The sequence below is a fragment of the Hylaeus volcanicus genome, chromosome 5 (genome assembly GCF_026283585.1).
Source record: "Hylaeus volcanicus isolate JK05 chromosome 5, UHH_iyHylVolc1.0_haploid, whole genome shotgun sequence".
Classification (NCBI taxonomy): Eukaryota; Metazoa; Arthropoda; class Insecta; order Hymenoptera; family Colletidae; genus Hylaeus; species Hylaeus volcanicus.
In genome coordinates, this window is record NC_071980.1 from 25,275,026 (window position 1) to 25,296,189 (window position 21,164).

The following is a 21,164-nucleotide window of genomic DNA, read 5'->3' on the forward strand; positions in this document are numbered from 1 at the left end:
TTTCACTTCTTCCACTTTCTTCTTTTCATCTTTTATAATCTCTTCTTTACCTTTTACTTCAGCAACTGATTTTTTACCTTCTTCCACTTTCTTCTTTTCACTTTCTTGTTTGACACTCGTGTCTGTCGTTTGTTTAACTTCTCCCTGAATTTTCTGCGTATCCTTCTTTTGTTTTTCTTCACTGTCTCTTACAGGTATTTTACTACTAACACCTGTCACCCTTTCCTCTTGCTTTCGAGCAACATCTATTGCCTTACGTTGTTCTTCAACTTTTAATTTACTTTTCTGGACAACGCTCATACTTTCTACATGCATATCTTCTACTTTCTTAACCTCTTCTAACGATTTTTCCTCAGGATGTGTCTTTTTTACTTCATCTTTCGCATACTTTAATTTATCTACCTCTTCAATATCTTCTTTCCTCTTTTCAGGCTTATCAGTTTTCTCTGTAACAGTGTCCTCCAAATCTCTTTCTTCCCTGTCCAACAACTGTTTGCAGACGCCCATCACAGCTCTATCGCTTATGTCTTTGTACATTTGTTTAATCTCATCTTTCTCTTCTTCGGAAACCGATTTCTTCACCCCCGCCCTTCTGTCCTCTTTCTGATCTCTCGTCTCCGAAATAATATCCTTCTTCCTCTCGACAATCTTTGCATCCTTCAACTCGGTTATATATTTTTCGTCTTCGTCCCCTTTCTCTTTCTCGCCCCCTTTCGCTAACTTTTCTTTGTCAGATTTCAAGGAGACCTGTTGATACAATTTAGGCGTAACTTTCGTTATTTCCTTTTGTATCTGTTCCTCGAAGTAATGAGCCTTCTCCGCCACCGAGCACTCAGATATGTCCGGTACGTTCAGATCCTCCATCGTTTCAGACTTTTCCATTTCGGACGTCATCCCTGTATCCCCGGTGACGACGTTTTGCATGTACTGACTGTCGCTTTCGTTAAACGTTAACTCCGACGTTCTCGACACGTCGGACTCCGACCGTTGATAACTCTCCCGTTTCTTCGATATATCCTCCCAGAATTTCCGTTTCTCCTTATACGTCTGCCTCTCGATAGCGGACGAGTCTTGCTCATCTCCGACTACTTTACTGGGATAACTAGCATCTACAGATTCTAGGGGACAAGCCGCTTTTTGCACAAGGGATTCATGAATAGTAACAGCATCTAGAACAACCAAGAATTATGCTCACATTACTTTTTATTAGATAGATACATGTATAATACATAAAAATGCATTGCATATATTTACAATCTCACGTATAATTTGATAGAATTATGCGATCAGACGTCTATGATAAACATATGTAAATACATTTTTATTTCAGTTTTGTTAGTATTTTTTTTTTTTTTTTCATCGTTTTCCTTTAAATTTCTATCAACTATCGTAAATTCTAGTACCGTTACCTACAACAATTTATCCCTAAAAGAAACACAATTTCAACAAGTTTAATTATCAGTATATATATATATGCATATCGATCACTTTTTTTTTTTTGTTTTAACAGGTAACATGCACCCACGACATGTATAACCGAAATATATATTTGTAATTTTAAATTCCTTTAGAGACTACGAGGATTGCACTTTTTCTTATCAATATCCTTAGATACTAGTATCCATCGAGATTTAAAATTAATATCCCATACGGTTGTCTATGATAATGTTGAGGACGGTAGTTTTGTCTGCAAAGTATAAGTACAGAAAATTGCGTTAATACCAAGTAACAATATTAGAACGAATGTTTGTTTATCAACAAATCTTGGTTACACATAAGCATGTAATCTGTGCCCTTACACTATTTCGATATTTTCAGATTTCTTGAAGTTAAGGTAGTCTCGTCTATTAAAATCGTACGTACGTTATAGGTATATTTACAATTAGCATGTAATGTCAAGCAATAATAGTTTCACCTACGCTACTTTATTTTTTTCTTAAGTTTTTAAAAAAAATTTAAACATAAACAGTAAAAATTTTATCCAAAGCATGGTGCAAAAAGGAAAGTAAAAGTCTCCTAGAAAAGTAATTTTTGTATACACAACAAAAAGAGAAACGAATAGATATAAATAGAAATTCACTGAGATTTTATTCTCGTTAGGTTCTCTACATTTTGTGAACTGGAATGATGTCCAGTGTCCCATCCAGCTTTATTAATTTTATAGCTACTGTTTCTTTTGGAGTTGTAAACAAATATTTTCTACAACGGTTGTATAGCTTTGCGAGCGTGTCATACAATAAAATTACTTTTAATTGAAGATATGGAAGAATTAAATCAAAATATTATTCGTGAATTAACAAAAATAGAGAAATTATTTTATTGAATTATTTTATGCTTTTAAATAGAAATAAAATCTTGAGTAGCATGATTTAGACAATTGTGTCGATGTTGTTAATGAGTGGCTTTGAAGTATCTAAAATAGCAGTGTTTATGGCTTTCTGCATTGTTAACAATGGATACGGCAGTGTTTTACTTTTAATGGAAATGCTGTAAATATTTCAATGTTGAGAACGACTAAGGGGATGAAGTGAAGAAAAAGGAAGGGGATGGAATGGAGAAGAGAAGGGGTACACGGTCGGTATACTAGAATACTTTGTCGATAAGACTCGATAAAGAAGAGCACTTGGTCGTTAAAGCAGATCGTTCTACTGATAATAACGTAGAACACCCTGTTGATAAACTTTGTGGTCAACTTGAGTTCTATATAACCGACTCTTGCCAACAGAGTATTCGGTTATATGATTGTTTTAAAATTAAACATGTAGTAGTATCTATTGAATGATTTTGAAATGCCATTACGTATTTCGCCACTACGAAGAAAACCTTTTCTATTTTATTAGTATGAGAAGGAAGAATTGGCTACAAAATGTTGGAACTGAAACGAGAGTTTGTGTGCCAAACCTACGAGCCAACATTGAGTACACTCGTAAATAGATGCTCAGTTTCACTACAATATATGTATATATATCGTATATATTATACAAATATGTTACACTATAATGTATGTAATTATAATTAATACATGTATATGTGTATGTTATATACATATATTATACCTATTACAGATATAAAATATGTATATATTATAGTGAAACTAACTACATTTTCGTGAATGCACAATAACTTCTTTTTAAATCAGTAGAAGAGGGAAGAATTCATTTTTACACTTGGAGAAGTAGTACTAATAAATAGTAATGTCAGCAGTACCATGTCTTTCTTATTTTTCTATATTCGTTTCATTGTATCGAGTCCTTAATGTTGGTCCATTTGATGAAAAACTAATTTCTCCACAAAGTATATCACTTAAATGTATATATGTTGCATAATAATTATTCAGTACTGATGAGATATTCTAGCAACAGATTGAATTATTTTTTATTTATCGTTTGATTGTCCCTATCTGTCTGTTGAAAATCAAAACACGTAGGAATATATACGGAACTAACTGTGCAATGCAGAATAACATTTTGCTTTGAGTCATAAAGGATTCAATACCGTGTACGAGTATGTTTACCGATAATAGCATCAGTAAACTAATAACGATGTCGTAAACTTGTGTAACGCCGTACCAGCGTGTTCATACCTCTATTTCGATAAGGGTTACCCACACGGAAACGAGTAATATAAGTATGATACCGGTATTTTATGTAACAGCATAAATCACTCATTACATTAGCAAAAATTCAAAGACAGAGTGAACCACCTTGAATGTTGTCAGTGTTGGTAGATCAATTTCAATGTTGTTTTTTTTTTATGTTAGATGATCTAGTTCGATGGAGCCTTCAATCAGATTATATGTTCATAAAGTTGCATTTCTTGGGAAAAAATCTTGGGAATTTATACATATTGTATATCATTGTTTTATATTTTTGTATTGTTGGTGATATAATATATTACATACATACGTAACGTAAAATACATGATCATCTTTTTATATAATCCCGTTACTATCTTTATTTTTCTAGTTTCAAAAACAAATTTTCAGTAATGTTAACACGTAATTGTATATTTATTTATATATACCAATGTGTGGATGGTACTAAAATTTTTTGTTTGAAACCAGAAAACAAATTAATAACAACATTATTTAAAATGATGTTCACATATTGTACATAAATTCTCATTACAAAATTTCTAAAAGAGGAGTCGAATAATTGTCGTCTAAATAAATAAAGATGGTCTGAAATGCTTTCCCAAACAGAAGAAAAACTGAATTCCTTTAAAAAAAAACTTAAACCTCGAAAAATTTGAATAAATGTACAAAAAATATAACAAAATCGTCCCTGAAAACCACCCCCTCTACTCAGAAGAATTTAAATTGACCCACTAACACCAGAAATAATCTAGATTCACAAATAATTCGATTCATTCCACGGATTTTATAATTTCAACACGAAGAAGATAAATAGCGGTGATGCTGATGATATGACGTTTAATGTCCAGTACACTCTCGAACTTTTACAAGAAACGTTTACTAAAGAACAGATCGATCCTCGTATGCAACATTTAAATAACTGGAAAGTCCCTCGTTTAAAGTCGTGTCTTGCGTGTCCATGCCCCTACCGTCAGAGTACGTTAAAAATTATTTTATTCGACCTGATCAACGTCCTCGGTATCGGTATGACAATCGTTGATCCCATCGTCGCTCGTGTCTTTACCGAGCAGCATGTGCTCGGATTTATTAATATTCGTCATAACGATCTGAGAAGCCATGAGAACGTCCAGATCCTCGAGGAATTCCCTTTGACTGCAGCATATCTCTTGCATGTCATCCTCGTCGGATATAGCCATGTCCTCTTCGTCGGTTTGCGACATGACCACGATATCGGGTGTCTTGCTGCAGGATCCGGATTGCGGAATTTCCTCGTGGTAGATTTTGTTTCTGATCTCAACGGACAACGGTCCGTCGCTTTCTTTAGTTATTATCGTTTCGCCGCTGTACTCGCCGAATATATCAGCCCTCGGTTTCACGTAAATCGTCGTTTGGACTTCCTCGCTGTCCTCGAGATCTTCGTAGTCCGTCTCGTCCAAGTAAAAATTTTCGGTGACGTCCAGGCCGTTTTCGGTTTCCTTTTGTTCGGTCTCCGTCTCGCTCGGGTATATCTCGTCGACGTCCGTGAGATTTTCAACAAAATTGCTACACTGAATCGTGTCCTTGCCATCGGGCGATAGCAATGTCGAGTTCTCAGGTAATCCATTCGGGGCTTCCGTGTTGTCCGTTGTTATTGAAATAATTGGCGCCTGCGGAATATCTGGCGCGTGGTTCAACGACCGTACCTGAGGCTTCATGGTCGTCAATTCACCCTCGGAATCGGTGTCGGAGAAATGTAAAGAGGTATTGCTGACCATGGCGTTGAGTTTTCTACGCGTCGATCTCGCTTTTCTCTTAACTTTCGTTCCCGAACTGGTTTCCTTCGGCTTCAACGGGCATAAATTCTTATTAGTGACGTTCGATAATTGACATTTCTCGTGACATTCGTGCTCCTCTTCTGGTTCCACGTTTCGTTTCTCCGAGGACTCTAAGTCCGCCACGGAATTATTAGTGGACGCGTTCTCGTTTTCCGTTTCCGGAATACCGCACTCCGTTTCCACTTTCGTCTCCTGTTGCTCGCACAATTCATCCATGGCGGGGACAAATTTGTCGACGGTTCACCTCTTTCTTTACGATTAGCATGCAGGGCTTAATTGGAAATTACTAGAGAACTTAAAAAATCCTGAAACTGAAGAGTATAGAAGGAATGGAAATTAATATTTAAAATAAAAGAAATATCCAAATACAAACCCGATAATGCATGGACAAAATAAAATTCGAAACGGAAAATGAAAACTTACATTTTGAGAAAGTCTCGGAAGACGATACTAAAGGAAATTTTAGGGGTGACGTTTCCGCCAGTGGTTCCGAACAAACTAAACAAGTTTGTCACAGCTACCTCGGTCGTTTGTTGATACTATTATACATAATTGAATTAAAGAAACCTTACTTTGTACCTCAGCCATAAGCTGAATTACTTTTTCCTCTTAAACGGAAATCGAGTTACGATAGAATTTTAATATCACGTTTAAAATGATCTTGTTTCGGAAACAACTGTTTCCCATTATTATCACCAGTGGTCGTTTGTTAATGAATACGTTCGTTGTATCGTGTCACGAGATTAAGATTATTGATCTAATCAATATTCATTAACTGTATGCGATATTTGTGTACACAATTATTCGTTTTTGCACCTTGTACTTTGAACTTTCAATTGAAGATGGTAATTTGTTAATTGTATACCATTGCACATTGTTGTCTTCGCATAACATTACATACGGGAAAATATGTATATTTAAAGTATTTACAGGGTGTTCCGAATTGTTAAATATCTCATGAGAAGATGAAGCTATCAAATGAAATGTTTTTTGGGGTAAATTACATGGTGTAAATAATTGTTTTGTAAGTGAAATGGTGGAGTAGGTTTAAGAAGCAAATTAAGTTTTTTAAATGGAGCCTTGACTGTAATGACTATTATTAGGCACGATAGGTCGACTTTGTCTAAACAAATGCTATCTTATTATGGATAAATATATATATATATAAATGTACATTTAAAGAAATTAATTTGTTTGTTAAATCTAACTCACCAATTCACTTACAAGAAAATTGTTTACTTCAATATAATTTGCCCCTTAGAGTCAAATAACTTCTGTAGAAACATTTTTCAATAACTCCATCCTCCACCCTCTACCATAAGATATTTAACTATCACAATATAAATAAAACACTCCGTGTATACTACAAAACACGTCTGAAAACTTTTTCCATTGACACATTTCGAAAATGTTCTTTTCGCTCGTTGCCCCGAGTTCATCATTCATTCTGTATATAGCGTAAGAGTAAACAAAGATTAATATCATACCTGTTCGTTCTTTTTGCAGAGTGTCGGTAATAAATTTATTTTCCGATGGTGACACTTCTTTAAGTTCATCGTTTTTCTCTTTTCCCTCCATCTCGTATTGTAATTCATAGGAATCGAGTTTCTGATTAATGATATTCGAGTCTTCGTAGTCTGCGACAGAAAGAGAATATTTCTTTTTTTGTTTCGTCCACAGACTCATGGCGCGGCTTATTTGTATTTAATTTAAAGATTACAAGCGAGAGGGTTTGAATTATTCACCTTTCAATTTTTTCGAAATTTCGTTCGTGGCCGAAGTTTCTGGAAGAACGATATTTAATACACAAATCGGTTGCTGCGGTGGTTCCCCTTTGGCGATCTTTGGCTCTCGCATGAAGAGCATTCTAGCCACGGGATCCAACAACGGGTCCTTCACTTTCACGTGGAAAGACAATCGGTTCTGTCGGAAAGCTTTAAAAGTAAACTTCAACTGTACACCCGATTTTGTCACGGGCACCAAATTTCCACTGAATTCTATATAAAGATCTTTTCCGTCAAGGGCCTGTAAAGAACACAATTCTTATAACAATTTCGTTGGATGTATGTTGTTCAGTAATACTTATATTAAACTATTGAAGGAATTATAAATATTATTTTCAAAATATTGCGTAGGATAAAATTTGAATAATTTATGCGGATTTCAATGTATATATTTTATTTCTATTAAATTAAATTCTTCCTGCCACTGAAGATAGGAATTTTAAATATTCCCATTGAATTGAGTGATGAAAAAAATATCTGAGGCAAGAAATGTTTGAACATATCACTAACCAATATTATATTTAGATTTTACATTGTCATCTCACTTGACGGTAAATAAAATAAAATTAAAATTACGTAATAAAAAAATATTTACTTCAACGTCGCGGCTTTTTACAATTTCGACAAATTCCTCTTGCCTTTCCAAAGTGTGCATCCCTTCTTTCCCGTCTGTCATGCACAGTATTCGTAAAGTCGCTTCGAAGATATCCATTCGCTTGGAATAGATTACGAAACTGTATAAAAAAAGACGAAAATGATTTTTTTATTTGTTAAAATAATTATCGAAACGAATCAGAACTTCGTCGTTCAATAACAGTGCTTACTTTATGATGTAAGGGACGAACAGGGATTCTTCGTACAATTCTGTAGCCATTCTTGAAACAGCGCCTATATTTCGACAATCCATTAACCAAAATCGGGCGGAGACGGTTGTGGTAAAGGACACTTTGTCGTTCATAAATGTTAACGGTGTGGAGCCAGTCACATCCTCCCATTGTGATTCGCTTGTACCACCTACATTTCGAATGTAATTAGACATTAATTAACCACTTAAATGAGAAATGGAGTAAAATGAGAAACGCGAGGAAAATGAGAAACACATTATGAAAATCTATACGAGATGAAGTGATGTCTGTTTGCTTCGTTTACCTGCAATGCTACACAAAAGACGCAGCGTTGGTGTTTCGCCTCCATACTGATTGATCATCCCTTTGTTCGCAGCTTGTGGCACTGGTATAGTAAGTGTGATCGGTTTATGAAATTTTCTTCTTCTCGGTTCGATTGTAATTATAGGAGAAACAGCAACGCAGTTGCCAAGCAATTTTGCTGTAAGCTCGGCAGGGATTACGTGGGCCTACAAAAAACGACAAACAATCGCTATTAAATAGAAGAGGAGGATGTTAAAGGACAATTTTAGGGTAGCTAAGGCACTTAAATTTTTAATAAAGCATCACTCTTTAGGTTTCGAGGAATGATGAACTCACGTTTATTTATTTTCAATGTGAAGAAAATGATTAAAAAGGCCGATGAAGTAAATAGTTCAAATGGTGAAGAATTAGGAATTATTTTAAACTGATGCATGAAATATATAAATTCAAACATTATTTCATGGATGAAAGTTTATATTTATATTTATAAAGTATGAATGTCAAGTACCAATTTCAACGTAATGAAATGAAATAAAAGATCGACTTTTCTGTAAAAAGAAAAATATATTCCATCAAAAGCAAGTTTCACATCGCGAAATATCTAATCAACGCTCGATGTATAAATAATTCCTAAGCCAGGCACCTCAGGGTTTCGTTAATAAATACGAAATAAATAGTAAATAATTCCACGAAACCTAAAGAATGCCTTACTAATAATTTAAATGCCTTAGCTACCCCAACATTGACCACTTCTAAACATCCTTCTTAATCCACCCTTATAATACGTATGACTTGCCTGTAATCCAACTTTAATTTTCTTTGTTAATGCTCCAGGTGGGAAAACTGCTTGCACGTGATTAGCCACGCTCGATATTAAAATGCCACCTTCAGCCCCTATCACGTGAACCTCCTGTTTAATTCTCGTTACGGTAGCAAAATATTGAGGAAAATCTGACGTTATTATGCGAGTGATTCTGCCGGAATGAGTAGCGCTCATTTGCGGATCTGTAAAACAAAACGATGTAGTGTATAAAGCAAACTAAACGAGCCGCGTTACTCCAGCGATTCGAAGTTACAAGAAATTATTAAAGGCCCTTTCAAAAAACAAAAGGTTTCATTGGCCGTGAAATCAACAAATATACGTAATGAAAATTATTGTAGAAAATTTAAATTTTGCGTATATCAGAAGTACCATATGGCGTATTTAACAATGTATCATCATTATCAACAGAGTTGTCATGCTCTTTCCAAGTTTCCCCATTTTCACTTCTAAGAATGATTATCTCTCTTTCTTTGCCTCGAATAGACGCAAAGTGTGGAATATCGATTAAAATAGGCCTAAAACGAAATGTATTACGTCTATGGATGAACTATCATGAAGGTACTTATTCAACGAAGTGGTATTTACCCGAGGAAAGTTGCACCAATTGGTCCCATCTCTATAATGCGAGTTGCTAAAGCCTCCCCTTCCATTAAAGGAGGAGGATTTGCTACTTTATTCGGTTTTATCAATCTACAGGTGACCCGAATCGGCATTGTTGCTCTGCGTGGTGGTACAATGATACGCACTCCGCTATGTCTACATCCCTTCATAGCACCCCCGCGTGCGTCCACCAAGAAACTTACTAAAAATCTAAAGACGAAAAATGTTAGAGTTTCCTAAAACAATGTAAAACATAATCGAGTGAACGCAACACTCGGATGAATTGTTTAGTTACACATTTATTTATTCATGCTTAACTTATGTCTTGATTACTATGCAATTGTGTTTCTCCTTAGAATACTAAAACTAGATGTATGAAAAAAAATATGTAGTTACATAAAAATCATATTTTAAAGGCGATATAAAAATATATAATACAATTTTCATTTATACACGTGAAGCTATTCGTTGAAAAGTAATAATTTAACTGCATAATTTCTCATCGTAGACTGATCAAATGTTCTCGTTATAGTAATCAAATTTACTTACGATCTGAAATGGAGTCGGCTAAAAAAGAATTTATACCTGAATTAATATTAATATCCATTTAAAAAAAGGTGTCTATTACAAACATGATACATTGCTGAATAACGTTTACAATTAAACGGTTCCTCTTTTTCTGATTAATGTTATTTACATACCCCAAGTTGAATCCATCGGTATCAAAGTTCTCTGCCAAACAGTAATTATTGCTTTGCGTGAACGCCTGCTTTCCTTCTTTAGTAACTAAGCGAAAATCATTTATTAAAATTCATACAACCAATCACGATGTTTGAAAATAAAAATAAGCAAAGAATCTTTTTACCTTGCCTATGTACAGGATCATCTCTCGTAACGTCGATAGGTAGGGAATCGTCTCTTAAACTCTTCATTATATCCGCTGTAAGATAGCGGTATGGTTGTTCGCTAATTAATGCGTCCGAGCCTGCGAACCAAATCCTTTAACTACATTTTGTCTCGCGAGGAAATGTAATTCATCAGTTATTAGAAATAAAACAATTTTCTTCGCGAAAAATATGTATACCTCCTTCGTCGTCGGAATCGGACATGAAATTTGTTTCCTGCAGGCTTTCAGGTGCGATGACTTTATATTTCTCATCCCAAACTTTATTATCTGGGCTCAACGTATCGTAGGATAATCCCTTCAACACTTCCGTTACGGATATGTATCCTAATTTTTGTGCTATATTCAATGCGGTTAAACCATCCTGAAATCATTTTTATGAACATATGTACAAAGTTTTCTTCTATAATATACATACATGTATACATTCATATAAAATTTATCGATAAAATTGATTTTGTAAAATATATTTTATTTAGTTTGCAATGAATATAATTATTATTTCTAATGTTTATTATGTATTTAATGTATGTTATACGTAATTTATATTATATGTAAACGTGTATGTGTATATTATACAATTTAGGTGTAATATTTTCTACATAATTATGAAAATGTTTCACTGCTTTATTGCGTACAGATATGGTAAAAAACAATTTAGATTTCGAGCAATGAAAAAAGCTGTTACTCACGTTAGTCCTCGCTTTATGAGAAGCATTTCCTTCCAGCAAAGCAGTGGCAATATGAGCGTGACCTTGTTGAGCAGCTTGATGAAGCGGTGTGTAATTCTGGTTAGTCTTCACGTTAATATCAGCGTTGTGTTTCAAAAGAAATCGTATCATCGAAAGATGCCCGAAATGCGCGGCGACGTGTATCGGCCGATAACCAGTTTCGGTTTCGGTTTCCACATTCGCGCCGTTTTTTACGAGAATTGAAGCCACCCTGATGAAATCTTCTTGAGCACACAAATGCAACGCAGAAAGACCATTCTAAGCCGAGAACAAATAGATTTGAAACCAAAAATTATCTCTATAACGTATTAGTAATGTTAGATAACGAGTGACAGCATTGTAATATGTATAAAAAAAAAAAAAGGTAAGCTTCCTTTTAGCACCAGAACTATCAAGCCAGTTTTATCGATACATGCGTTTCGAAATTCTTTTTAAAGTTACTGAATTATTCACTGATTATTAATGGAAGACACGAATACTTTACCTTCGATTTGTGATTTGGATCAGCTCCGTGTTCAATTAATAAATTAGTCATATCGTAGTGTCCTTTCTGCGCACTTAAATGCAATGGTGTAAATCCTGCCTTGGATTCGGCATTTGCATTAGCCCCACTCTCCAGAAGGGTAGAAGCAATCTCCATCTACGATATAAGTTAGTTTATCTGTGATAAATCTGTTTCACGAAGAATTATGACTTTAAACAACATCAAACTGCAATGAACAAGTTCTCTAGTATAAAAAATAATCACAGATGTACAAGTATAATGTGTTAAAATAACCATAGGTTGCAACATTTACAACACCTAATTAATCTGAATGTTCAACCATCTGAACATTCTGCTACCTCGCGTATTTAATTTTACAATATCATTCCTCGCGACGCAACGTTCACGATATATTTATATTTTCGACGTACACGCAACGTAAATAATTTACCTGATTTTTACGAGCAGCAATATGCAGAGGCGTGTGTCCATTTTGCGAAGTGAGATGGGGAGACGCACCCTTCTCTAATAAGAGGTTCACGACATTTGGATGATCGTAATGACACGCCAAGTGTAACGGAGAAATGTCATTCTGAAATGTTTGTTATTTATTATTATCAATACTGCTTGAATTACACGAATAACATAAAAGGAATTATATTAATGACAGACCGATGTAATGCATAATAGATACAATAAATAAACAGAAAATGTTAATAGTATATATATTTTATAAGAGATTTATATACAAAAATAACGGTTTATAAGTTACTAGTTAGAGAAAAATGTTTAATCTAATCAAAAGATTTTAATACAAAATAAAAATAATGAAGTTAGTGTGCAATTTATTGAAAGTGCAAGTTATGGCGTTTATTGGAAGTAGCAGAGTATCGTGAAGCGAAACGCCTTGTCCCTAAACTAATACAATTGAAAGGTTTAGGACCTGAAATCTCATAGTTTTCGGTAACTTTCTCGTTAAAATTTCATAATTTAAAAAAAAAGAAAACATAAGGGATAACAGAGATAGATAAAAAAATATTTCGATTACGTGCGAAAACAAAGAATTCTAAAAACGGACCCTTTATGAACGAAAAGTATAGTAAGCGATTTATTCTAGTAAAATGATTTGTACAAACCTTTCCTTGCGCATCTAACTTGCTGGATCTTTGTAGAAGAATTTTCGCAACACTCATGTTGCCATATTTAGCTGCTATATGTAAAGGAGTAAATCCATTTTTGGTTGTGGCCTTAAGGGACGCGTTATTTTCCACGAGAATAGCTGTCACCTGTGTGTAAAACAAATTGAGCTCGAATAAAAATATGTTCTACAAAGAGCAAGTTACTTTGTCCTATAAAGCAGGGTTGGGCGCTAATGCTATCAGCGAGTAAAAGCGCCAAAACGCGGTCACGTTTTCGAAAACGGAGGAGCCACCAGCTTTGAATTATACTTTGTCAAAGAGAAACAATATTTTAGTGGAGAAACTGTAATAGTGGGTCGCGTGGGTCTGCGTTTAGCTCCATATTTACCTAATGGCCTACTTTCTAGCCAACCTTGTTATAAAATATACAAAGTGTTTTATTTTTCATGACACTAGTTTGGAAATCCAGCGACGTGTCTTCCGGTCATGTAAAATGGCCGACTCTTCCAACCCTCGACTTGACTTTCCTGCTCTTCTCTGTTAACCAAAATTCGGTTACATAGAACCCATGGTTATCGTTTAACACGTTAAACACCAAGTCTATTTTGCTTGGGTCTAGTGACAAGTGAGGTCGAACATCGATTAACGAGGCTCTCGTGCAATAATCGAGGTTTTATTATACTTCATGGAGGCTCAGTATCCTATTATCGATCAAACACCTCTCGATCCACTTTCTAGCAATGTTTACATCGATACAATTTTGTAAAACGTTCTGGTCGTAATTTTAAAACTTATACTGTGCATCTAACAAAATTAATTGGAAGAAGAATTCCAAGTAGAATACGCTTTTATCAAGTACTTCATTGATTATCACACGAACTAAAAACTTATTGGTATACACATTTATGACGAATGTACATATGTACAGCTTACCTTCAGTATATGTATATCAATGAGAAGTGAGAAAATTTATGAAAACTGCAACTATTAGGTTGTCCCGAAAGTTTCTTTCGCGAGTTGCACTCAATTATTTGATGTGGTCGTGTTTATATAAATAGACAATCTAATTTCATAGATATTCATGTTGTAACAGTAACGAAGCAAAATGAATCGTGCACAATTCAGTAATGTAACGTAAAACATAAACTGTTGTGCATGTATTACTTAATAATAAAGCGAAAGAAACTTTTGGGAGAACCTAATACATTGTGCACTTTAGTGTAATAAATATTTAGGCGTTGATATACATGTAATTCTTGTATAAAAGAAGTAGTCCGATTAAAGAAAACAAAGTTTAGAACAATAAACACCATTTACGTAACTCAATCTGCCTGGCCTACTGAAAATTTCTACATAAATAACGAACAACATCAACTTTCAAATCCACTACATAAAATAAATAAATGTTACAACTAACTATCGTCCATTACGTATCCTGTATAAATCAACGTACAAGTGGTGCAAAACTAAACTACAAGACGAAGAAATTTAAGGTGAAAACAGTAATGAAATGGTGTTATTAATTAATAAAACAGTCGTGTGTGTGAAATATATAACATTGAAATAAGGAAACAGAAAAAATAATCAACATGAAGAAAGATTTTATTAAAATTTGATACATACAAATAACTTAACATAAAGTATAATAAACATAAATAAAACTGTAATAGGAAAATATGAAATGAAATGTAAATGGCGAAACGAAATATGTGTAACAAGAAGGTAACGAATATTCGGTAACAGCAAGATTTATATGAAATATTCACGACGTCTTGTCCAAAACAAATATACTCTATTTTGCGTGCTGATATAATCCGCTATCTTTGAAATTTCTTTGTACATTACCTCCTCTTGGCCTTCCTTCGCTGCAATGTGCAATGCCGTATACATATCTTTCGTGGTAGTGTCGACCGCTGCGCCATGTTGCAGAAGTAACATAACAATATCAATATTTCCTAATCGTGATGCAATATGTAGTGGGGTTTGTTGCTCCTAGAAAATACAATACGCTTGTGTTACGCGATATACAGGGTGTCCAAAAAATGTTGGAGTTCCTTGAAAGGGGTGGTTCGGGAGGTGATTTGAAACAACTTTTTCCTTAGCGAAAATGTTGTCCGAGGCTTCGTTGAGGAGATATTAAGAGAAAAGCTTGACCAATCAGAGCGCGCGTATACCGGTGGAGCGGCCGCGATAGCGAAGGCTACGCGCTGAGCGGCCGCGTCCAATGTCCTTGGATGCGCGTCGAGTCACTTGTTCGCGTACGAGCGCGGCCGCTCAGCGCGTAGCCTTCGCTACCGCGGCCGCTCCAACGGTATCCGCGCGCTCTGATTGGTCAGTGTTTTCCGTTAATATCTCCTCAACGAAGCCTCGGACAACATTTTCGCTAAGGAAAAAGTTGTTTCAAATCACCCCCCGTACCACCTCTTTCAAGGTGTTACAACATTTTTGGGACATCCTGTATGTAACGTGTGTATTGCGATGAACATAATACTCGTAATTATTGTGATATAACAGAGGTGTCCAAGGTAAGCTCAATGTGGCTTTACCTCCAATTTAGGCCAACATGAAGTGAAATTGTGAGGCATTCTTAGATATACGCGTTGGAAGTAGTATACTAAATTAGTATATGAATGTATGAATCGGGTACTGTCGATGGTCAAAATACAATAAATATGCCTAACAGCATGATGTCAACGATGTAGGATACGATTGGCGATATTCTCTTTAGGCATTATTATTTTAACTTATTAACACAGTCCCCTTGTCTTGACTAGAGCACTTGACTAGTGCTTGAACATACTCGTCAAGTAACATCAGCTTTGTGAAATCGAAAGTAATAAATCGAAAATGTGATAATTTAATAACAAATGTATTTCACTCTAAAACCAGATTATGAATGTAATAAATAAAGAATATGACAATTTAACCAAAAATTGATATAATTTTTTCAAATGATATGGATAAGTAATACTTAAATTAATAAGAAATAAAAATACGTGCAATATTCTATAAGGTTAAGTATCCTAATAAAATTCCACGAGTTACTATTTACGTACAATAACTACAGTTCTATAGTGAAACTATATAAAGTAATTCAAGTGAAGTATTCTTTAAACATTTGTGCATTAACACGGGAACGTATTATTTTAAAATACAACGTTATGTAATATAAATTAAATAAGAAAGGTTTAAATGTTCTTCGTTCGACTGAATAGCCATCTAGTGGTGAATAAATCGAACTAAAATCCCGACCTCCGATCAGCGCACCACCGGGAAAACGCCCAAGCTTGTTCTCGAATAGTTTCTATTTTTAACGCTAGACGATGCCATTTACTTTGTTTTTTACCGACACCTGTAGGTAAGTTACCGTAATGCCGATACATTAACGTACTGTCGGTAAAAAAACAGAGTCAACAGCGCCATCTAACGTTACAAATAGGAACTATTCGAGGACAAGGTTGGGAGTTTTCCCGGTGGTGCCCTGATCGGAGGTCGGAATTTTAGTTCGATCTATTCGCCGCTAGATGGCGATTTGCTTTATTGTTGGAACCCGCGCGAAAAGAATATAATTTGAATTAGGTATGCAAACATTAAGAGTAGATTCTTTTGATATAACGTTTTTATGTATACTATCACATCCATAATTTAACGTCGCGACGATATTAAGTCATGAATGTGACGATACCCTTTGATATCTTTTCCCTAAAGTCGTACCTACAACAATTAAACCAAAATAAGAATTCTCTCTACTGCTGCTCTTTATTCTCTACTGCATTTGGCATATTTTATATATTTTTCTTTAAAGGACGAGCATAAATTCAAACAAAATTAAAAAAACTATCGTCAGTCACCTGATAAAATATTGATTAATAGATTAAACCAATCTAGATCTGTTTACAAGTCCCTAGCTGATTACGTATGATCTTAATTGATTAATGTAGCCTGATAAGCAACAGTTCTATCGATCAATCCTTTTTCTCTGTAAACATGGGACAGTGAATAATTGCTCTCGCGGATTACGTGTTCAGTTTTCGTGACATTTGAAATTTACACGTGGTCGAAGGCAACCGCATTAATCAGGCTGATCGATTGCTGCAGCAGCAACTATCACGGTTTATGAGGCTTAAAGGCTGTTGCTCGCATAACAATATCAAGGTTAATGCGTCAATGCTGCTTGTTGTGCACACAACATATCGGTATAAGTATGTCAACAGGAAGATAGCAGTATGTAACATTTAACACGATAGTAACTAGTGCGTTCTCTTTCGTGTAATTTACGCGGTAAATTTGTAGCGAAATGTCACGATTTGCAATTTAAAGCACAGCTGTAACGTTAAATGAAAAAAGAAAACGAAAGAAGATAAAGAAAAATAAGATTAAGAAAAATAAAAAATGAATTTTATACGACATAAATTTGGAGCACATATAAACATAGTTGTTATCAATATGTGATCAAAATTTCAAAAGAATTCTAAGAACGGTCCATTTTTTTTATAGAAAACTATCTCAGTAGTTGCAGCAGCCGCCCAGCAAACAGTCTTTTAAAAACTTCTAAAGACTTAACGGTCATCTTTTTAAATTTGCATTATATTTGAATATAGATATTCTGTAAATATCGTATACACTACTCATGCGTTTCGTTATAAAAAATAATTTTCCATAACATCGAACGAGAAGTTCGAACTCTGATAATTGATAAACCTAAAAGGAAACTGTTTGTTTTCAAGTTCGATAATTTATTTATAGGTACTTACCCGTGCGCGAGCATCGACCTTGGCTCCGTTTCGTAATAAAATTCGAATAATGTCTGTTTGATTAGCTCTAGCTGCCAGGTGCAGGGGTGTTTCGCCCCTAACAGTCGGCACATCGGGATTAGCTTCGTGTTGCAGTAGAAATATCACGATATTCATACATCCCATAAAACTGGCCACGTGTAACGGAGTCAGTCCAGACTGTGAAATAAACATATTTTTCTTTTTTTATTAATGTTCCAAATGAATAATAAACAACTATGCAATTGAAAATGTTCCTTTGAAATATATGTTAATATTCATGCATAATAAAAAATTGATCATCTCTAATCGACCATGATCATATTTATCAACCAGTCATACTGTCGTTAAAATATTGATTACTTTCTATAATTTTGAAGAAATTCAGAATATGTGTATTATCACAATTGTCGCCGTTGTTTATTAATTTTATTTATTTATAGAGTGACCCCGTATATCGCTGGAGCCCAAGCTAAGAACCAAACTTTTAATAGATTCTACTTTAAGGATCGAACATTTATTTATGATTCGAAACAATATAAATAGTCTGTAATGTCTGTAGAAGAAATAGAAATAGTCCTTGGTAGTTTGAAACTACTGGACGACGATTTGAATTGGAATTTCTCATTGCTGGGCGACTGCTTTACCTAAAATTAATACCTTGATATTTTTTTTATCCAGAATATTCTAAGGAATTAATACAAGTGAACAAAAATATACGATTCCGATAAAAACAAAATTAGTGCTTTCGCGTACTTTTAAAGTGCATCGTTGCACTTATGAAAAAAGTGAAGTCGTAGAAAAATAAACATAACTCCAAGGTCACTTTTTTGTCTCTTACAAAATTGGATCTATAACCCATCCCAATTACCTGGTGCACTCTGCACGAAGAATTAGAAAAATAGTTGAAAAAATCATACAGTAAATGAAGATAATGTAAATGTAGACAGTAAATGCGTACGTATACGGTAAGTGCGTTTATAATTACCTCGGTTGTGGATTCGATTGACGCTCCATGTTTCAACAAAAGCTCGACAACTTTTATTCGATTTTTCTTGCAAGCAATGTGCAGCGGGGTGAAGCCGTTTAAAGCTCGTGCGTTCGGATCAGCTTTACGATCGAGAAGTAGTTTTGCAACTCTGACGTGTCCGCAGTGTGCAGCAACGTGAAGAGAAGTTAAATAATCAATGGTGACTTCGTCGACCGGAGCTCGATGGTACAATAACACTCTTGCTGCATCCACATGATCCCCCTGCGATGCCATATGCAATGGAGCGAGCCCATTCTAAAATGTATATTATATTTTATTAGAACGATACGTTTATTAAAGTGTTGCGCGATAATATTACACGTACAAATTAATTGTGTGGCATTATATTCGATCGTTTCTGAGTGTAGTTTAAGTAGTAATATTTACTCGTCAATTTGTTACGTATTTATATAATTACAATTCTTTGAATAATAAAAATGTAAGTACTTTTGTTTACTTTAAACATACGTTGAAAAAAAAAGGAACACAGAAAGACAGTAGTAAATGAGAAAAACTGTCTGTTTATCTCAACATTGATATTATTATTTCATTTGTTTGAAATGTCTTACTCACTTTCGTTCGTGCACTGATGGGCGCAGAATGTTCAAGTAGCGTGGTAATTACTTGTTCGTGTCCCGATCTTGCTGCACAATGAAGCGGCGTTAAACCATCCTTAGTTTTAGCATCGATTTGTGCAGAATTTTCTAATAATACCTTAACCATATTATTTTTACCCCATTTCGCCGCGACGTGTAAAGGGCTTATATTATGCTATCGAGAGAAATTAGAAATATCGATAAGATTTCCCGATTAAACATTTGCACGAATGTAAATTTATTATTACCTTTGCTATATAATTCACATCGGCACCCCTTTTTATCAGCAGACGCGCTATTTCCTCGTTCCCATAATGGGCGGCGATATGCAACGGTGTAAAACCACTTTTCGAAGTGACATCGGGTTTGTGATCGTTCTGAAAGAGGAAGACAAACGTACTTCGATATAATGAAATCCAGGTAAATTAAAAATAAAATTGTAGAGGAGGTACGAGGGTACGTGTGTTCCAGTATTGTTTAGAAATACGACGATGGAAAGAACGTTGTGCTATTTTTAGCGTTATTTACTTGTAATAGTAGATCAGCCGCTTTGCAATCATCTTTTTTAGCCGCAATGTGAAGCGCTGGTAGTCTAACTTTACCCTTAGAATCGTTTTCTAAGAGAACGCTGACAACTTTATCGTGTCCCTGTTGCATTGCCACAGCGAGAGGTGTAAAGCCATCCTAAAACATTATTGCTTTATTTATATTATGAGTTTATTATATTATAAATTTATATTGTGAGGTAATATAATATATTTCAAGTAAATCACTGAAATAACGAATATTTAGACACAGAAGTAAATGTTTCAAAAGAAAATAGCTTCCTGGGAGGATTACTTGGTGATGCCATTTTTTTTTTTATTCTAATAGAGGCGCAAATGTTAAAGATAAATAAATATCATCAACTATTTTTTACGGGAACAATGTATCTCTTGACCTAACTTTTAATATATTGGTACCGATAATTCAAAGTTGCCACACAGCGTCCTACGCAAAACGAAGCAATGTTTAAATAAATAGTTTTTTTTTAAACACCTATTTAAAACATCTTCTCCTATTTTTAAAAATGATGATATTATATTTGTATACTTTAAGTGCTAATATAAATCTAGCAAAAAGTAAGTTGACCAATTTTAAACATTCACCTCAGTTGCAAGACTCTGATTAGCTCCATTGCTGAGCAATAATTTTACAACTTGATCGTGGTTCTCTTGAGCAGCCATGTATAAAGGTGTAAAACCATTCTGCGATTGAATATTAACCGCAGCTCCATACTGAATAAGTATACTGACTATTTCTGCTTGTCCAGCTGAAAACGTACGATATAAAAATAATCTTATTCTAATTCGGCACAATGATCGTACGTAACACTCACCTAACGAAGCTATGTGCAACGCAGTATTTCCTTTTTTCGTAGACGCATCGACTTTAGCGGACCTCTTTAATAATTCTGTTACTATTTCGACGTGACCATCCTTCGATGCTAAATGCAACGCATTTAAACCATTCTGAAATAAGAAATGAAACGTTATTAGACATTCGAATCCGAGGCAGTAAATTTATTGCTCTGATATTTACCGAATTAGCTGTATTAATATCTAAATCAGTATCGAGGAATTCGATCACTTTTTCGAGGTTTCCAGACCGAGCAGCGCGAAGAAATGCTGTCGTGTCGTCAGCCTAAGCGTGAAACAAGAAAATGGTTACATGAATAAACAATTATTAATCGAATATTTAGGAT

General features: G+C 34.7%; 1 protein-coding gene and 1 pseudogene across 1 annotated transcript; both read right to left on the minus strand.

The window, feature by feature from the left end:
- LOC128877046 (ankyrin-2-like) overlaps window positions 1-21,164 on the minus strand; it is a 35,077-nt pseudogene that overhangs the window by 8,730 nt on the left and 5,183 nt on the right.
- Window positions 2,894-5,948, minus strand: LOC128877044 (uncharacterized). Its single transcript, XM_054123990.1, has 2 exons — window positions 5,833-5,948; window positions 2,894-5,720 (listed from the first exon to the last, which is right to left on the minus strand). The coding sequence occupies exon 2, from the start codon at window positions 5,623-5,625 to the stop codon at window positions 4,588-4,590; it is 1,038 nt and encodes a 345-aa protein (XP_053979965.1). The 5' UTR covers window positions 5,626-5,720; window positions 5,833-5,948; the 3' UTR covers window positions 2,894-4,587.

Coding starts and splice junctions, on each gene's coding strand:
- LOC128877044 (XM_054123990.1), bottom strand. CDS start 5,625: ATGGATGAATTGTGCGAGCAACAGGAGACGAAAGTGGAAACGGAGTGC.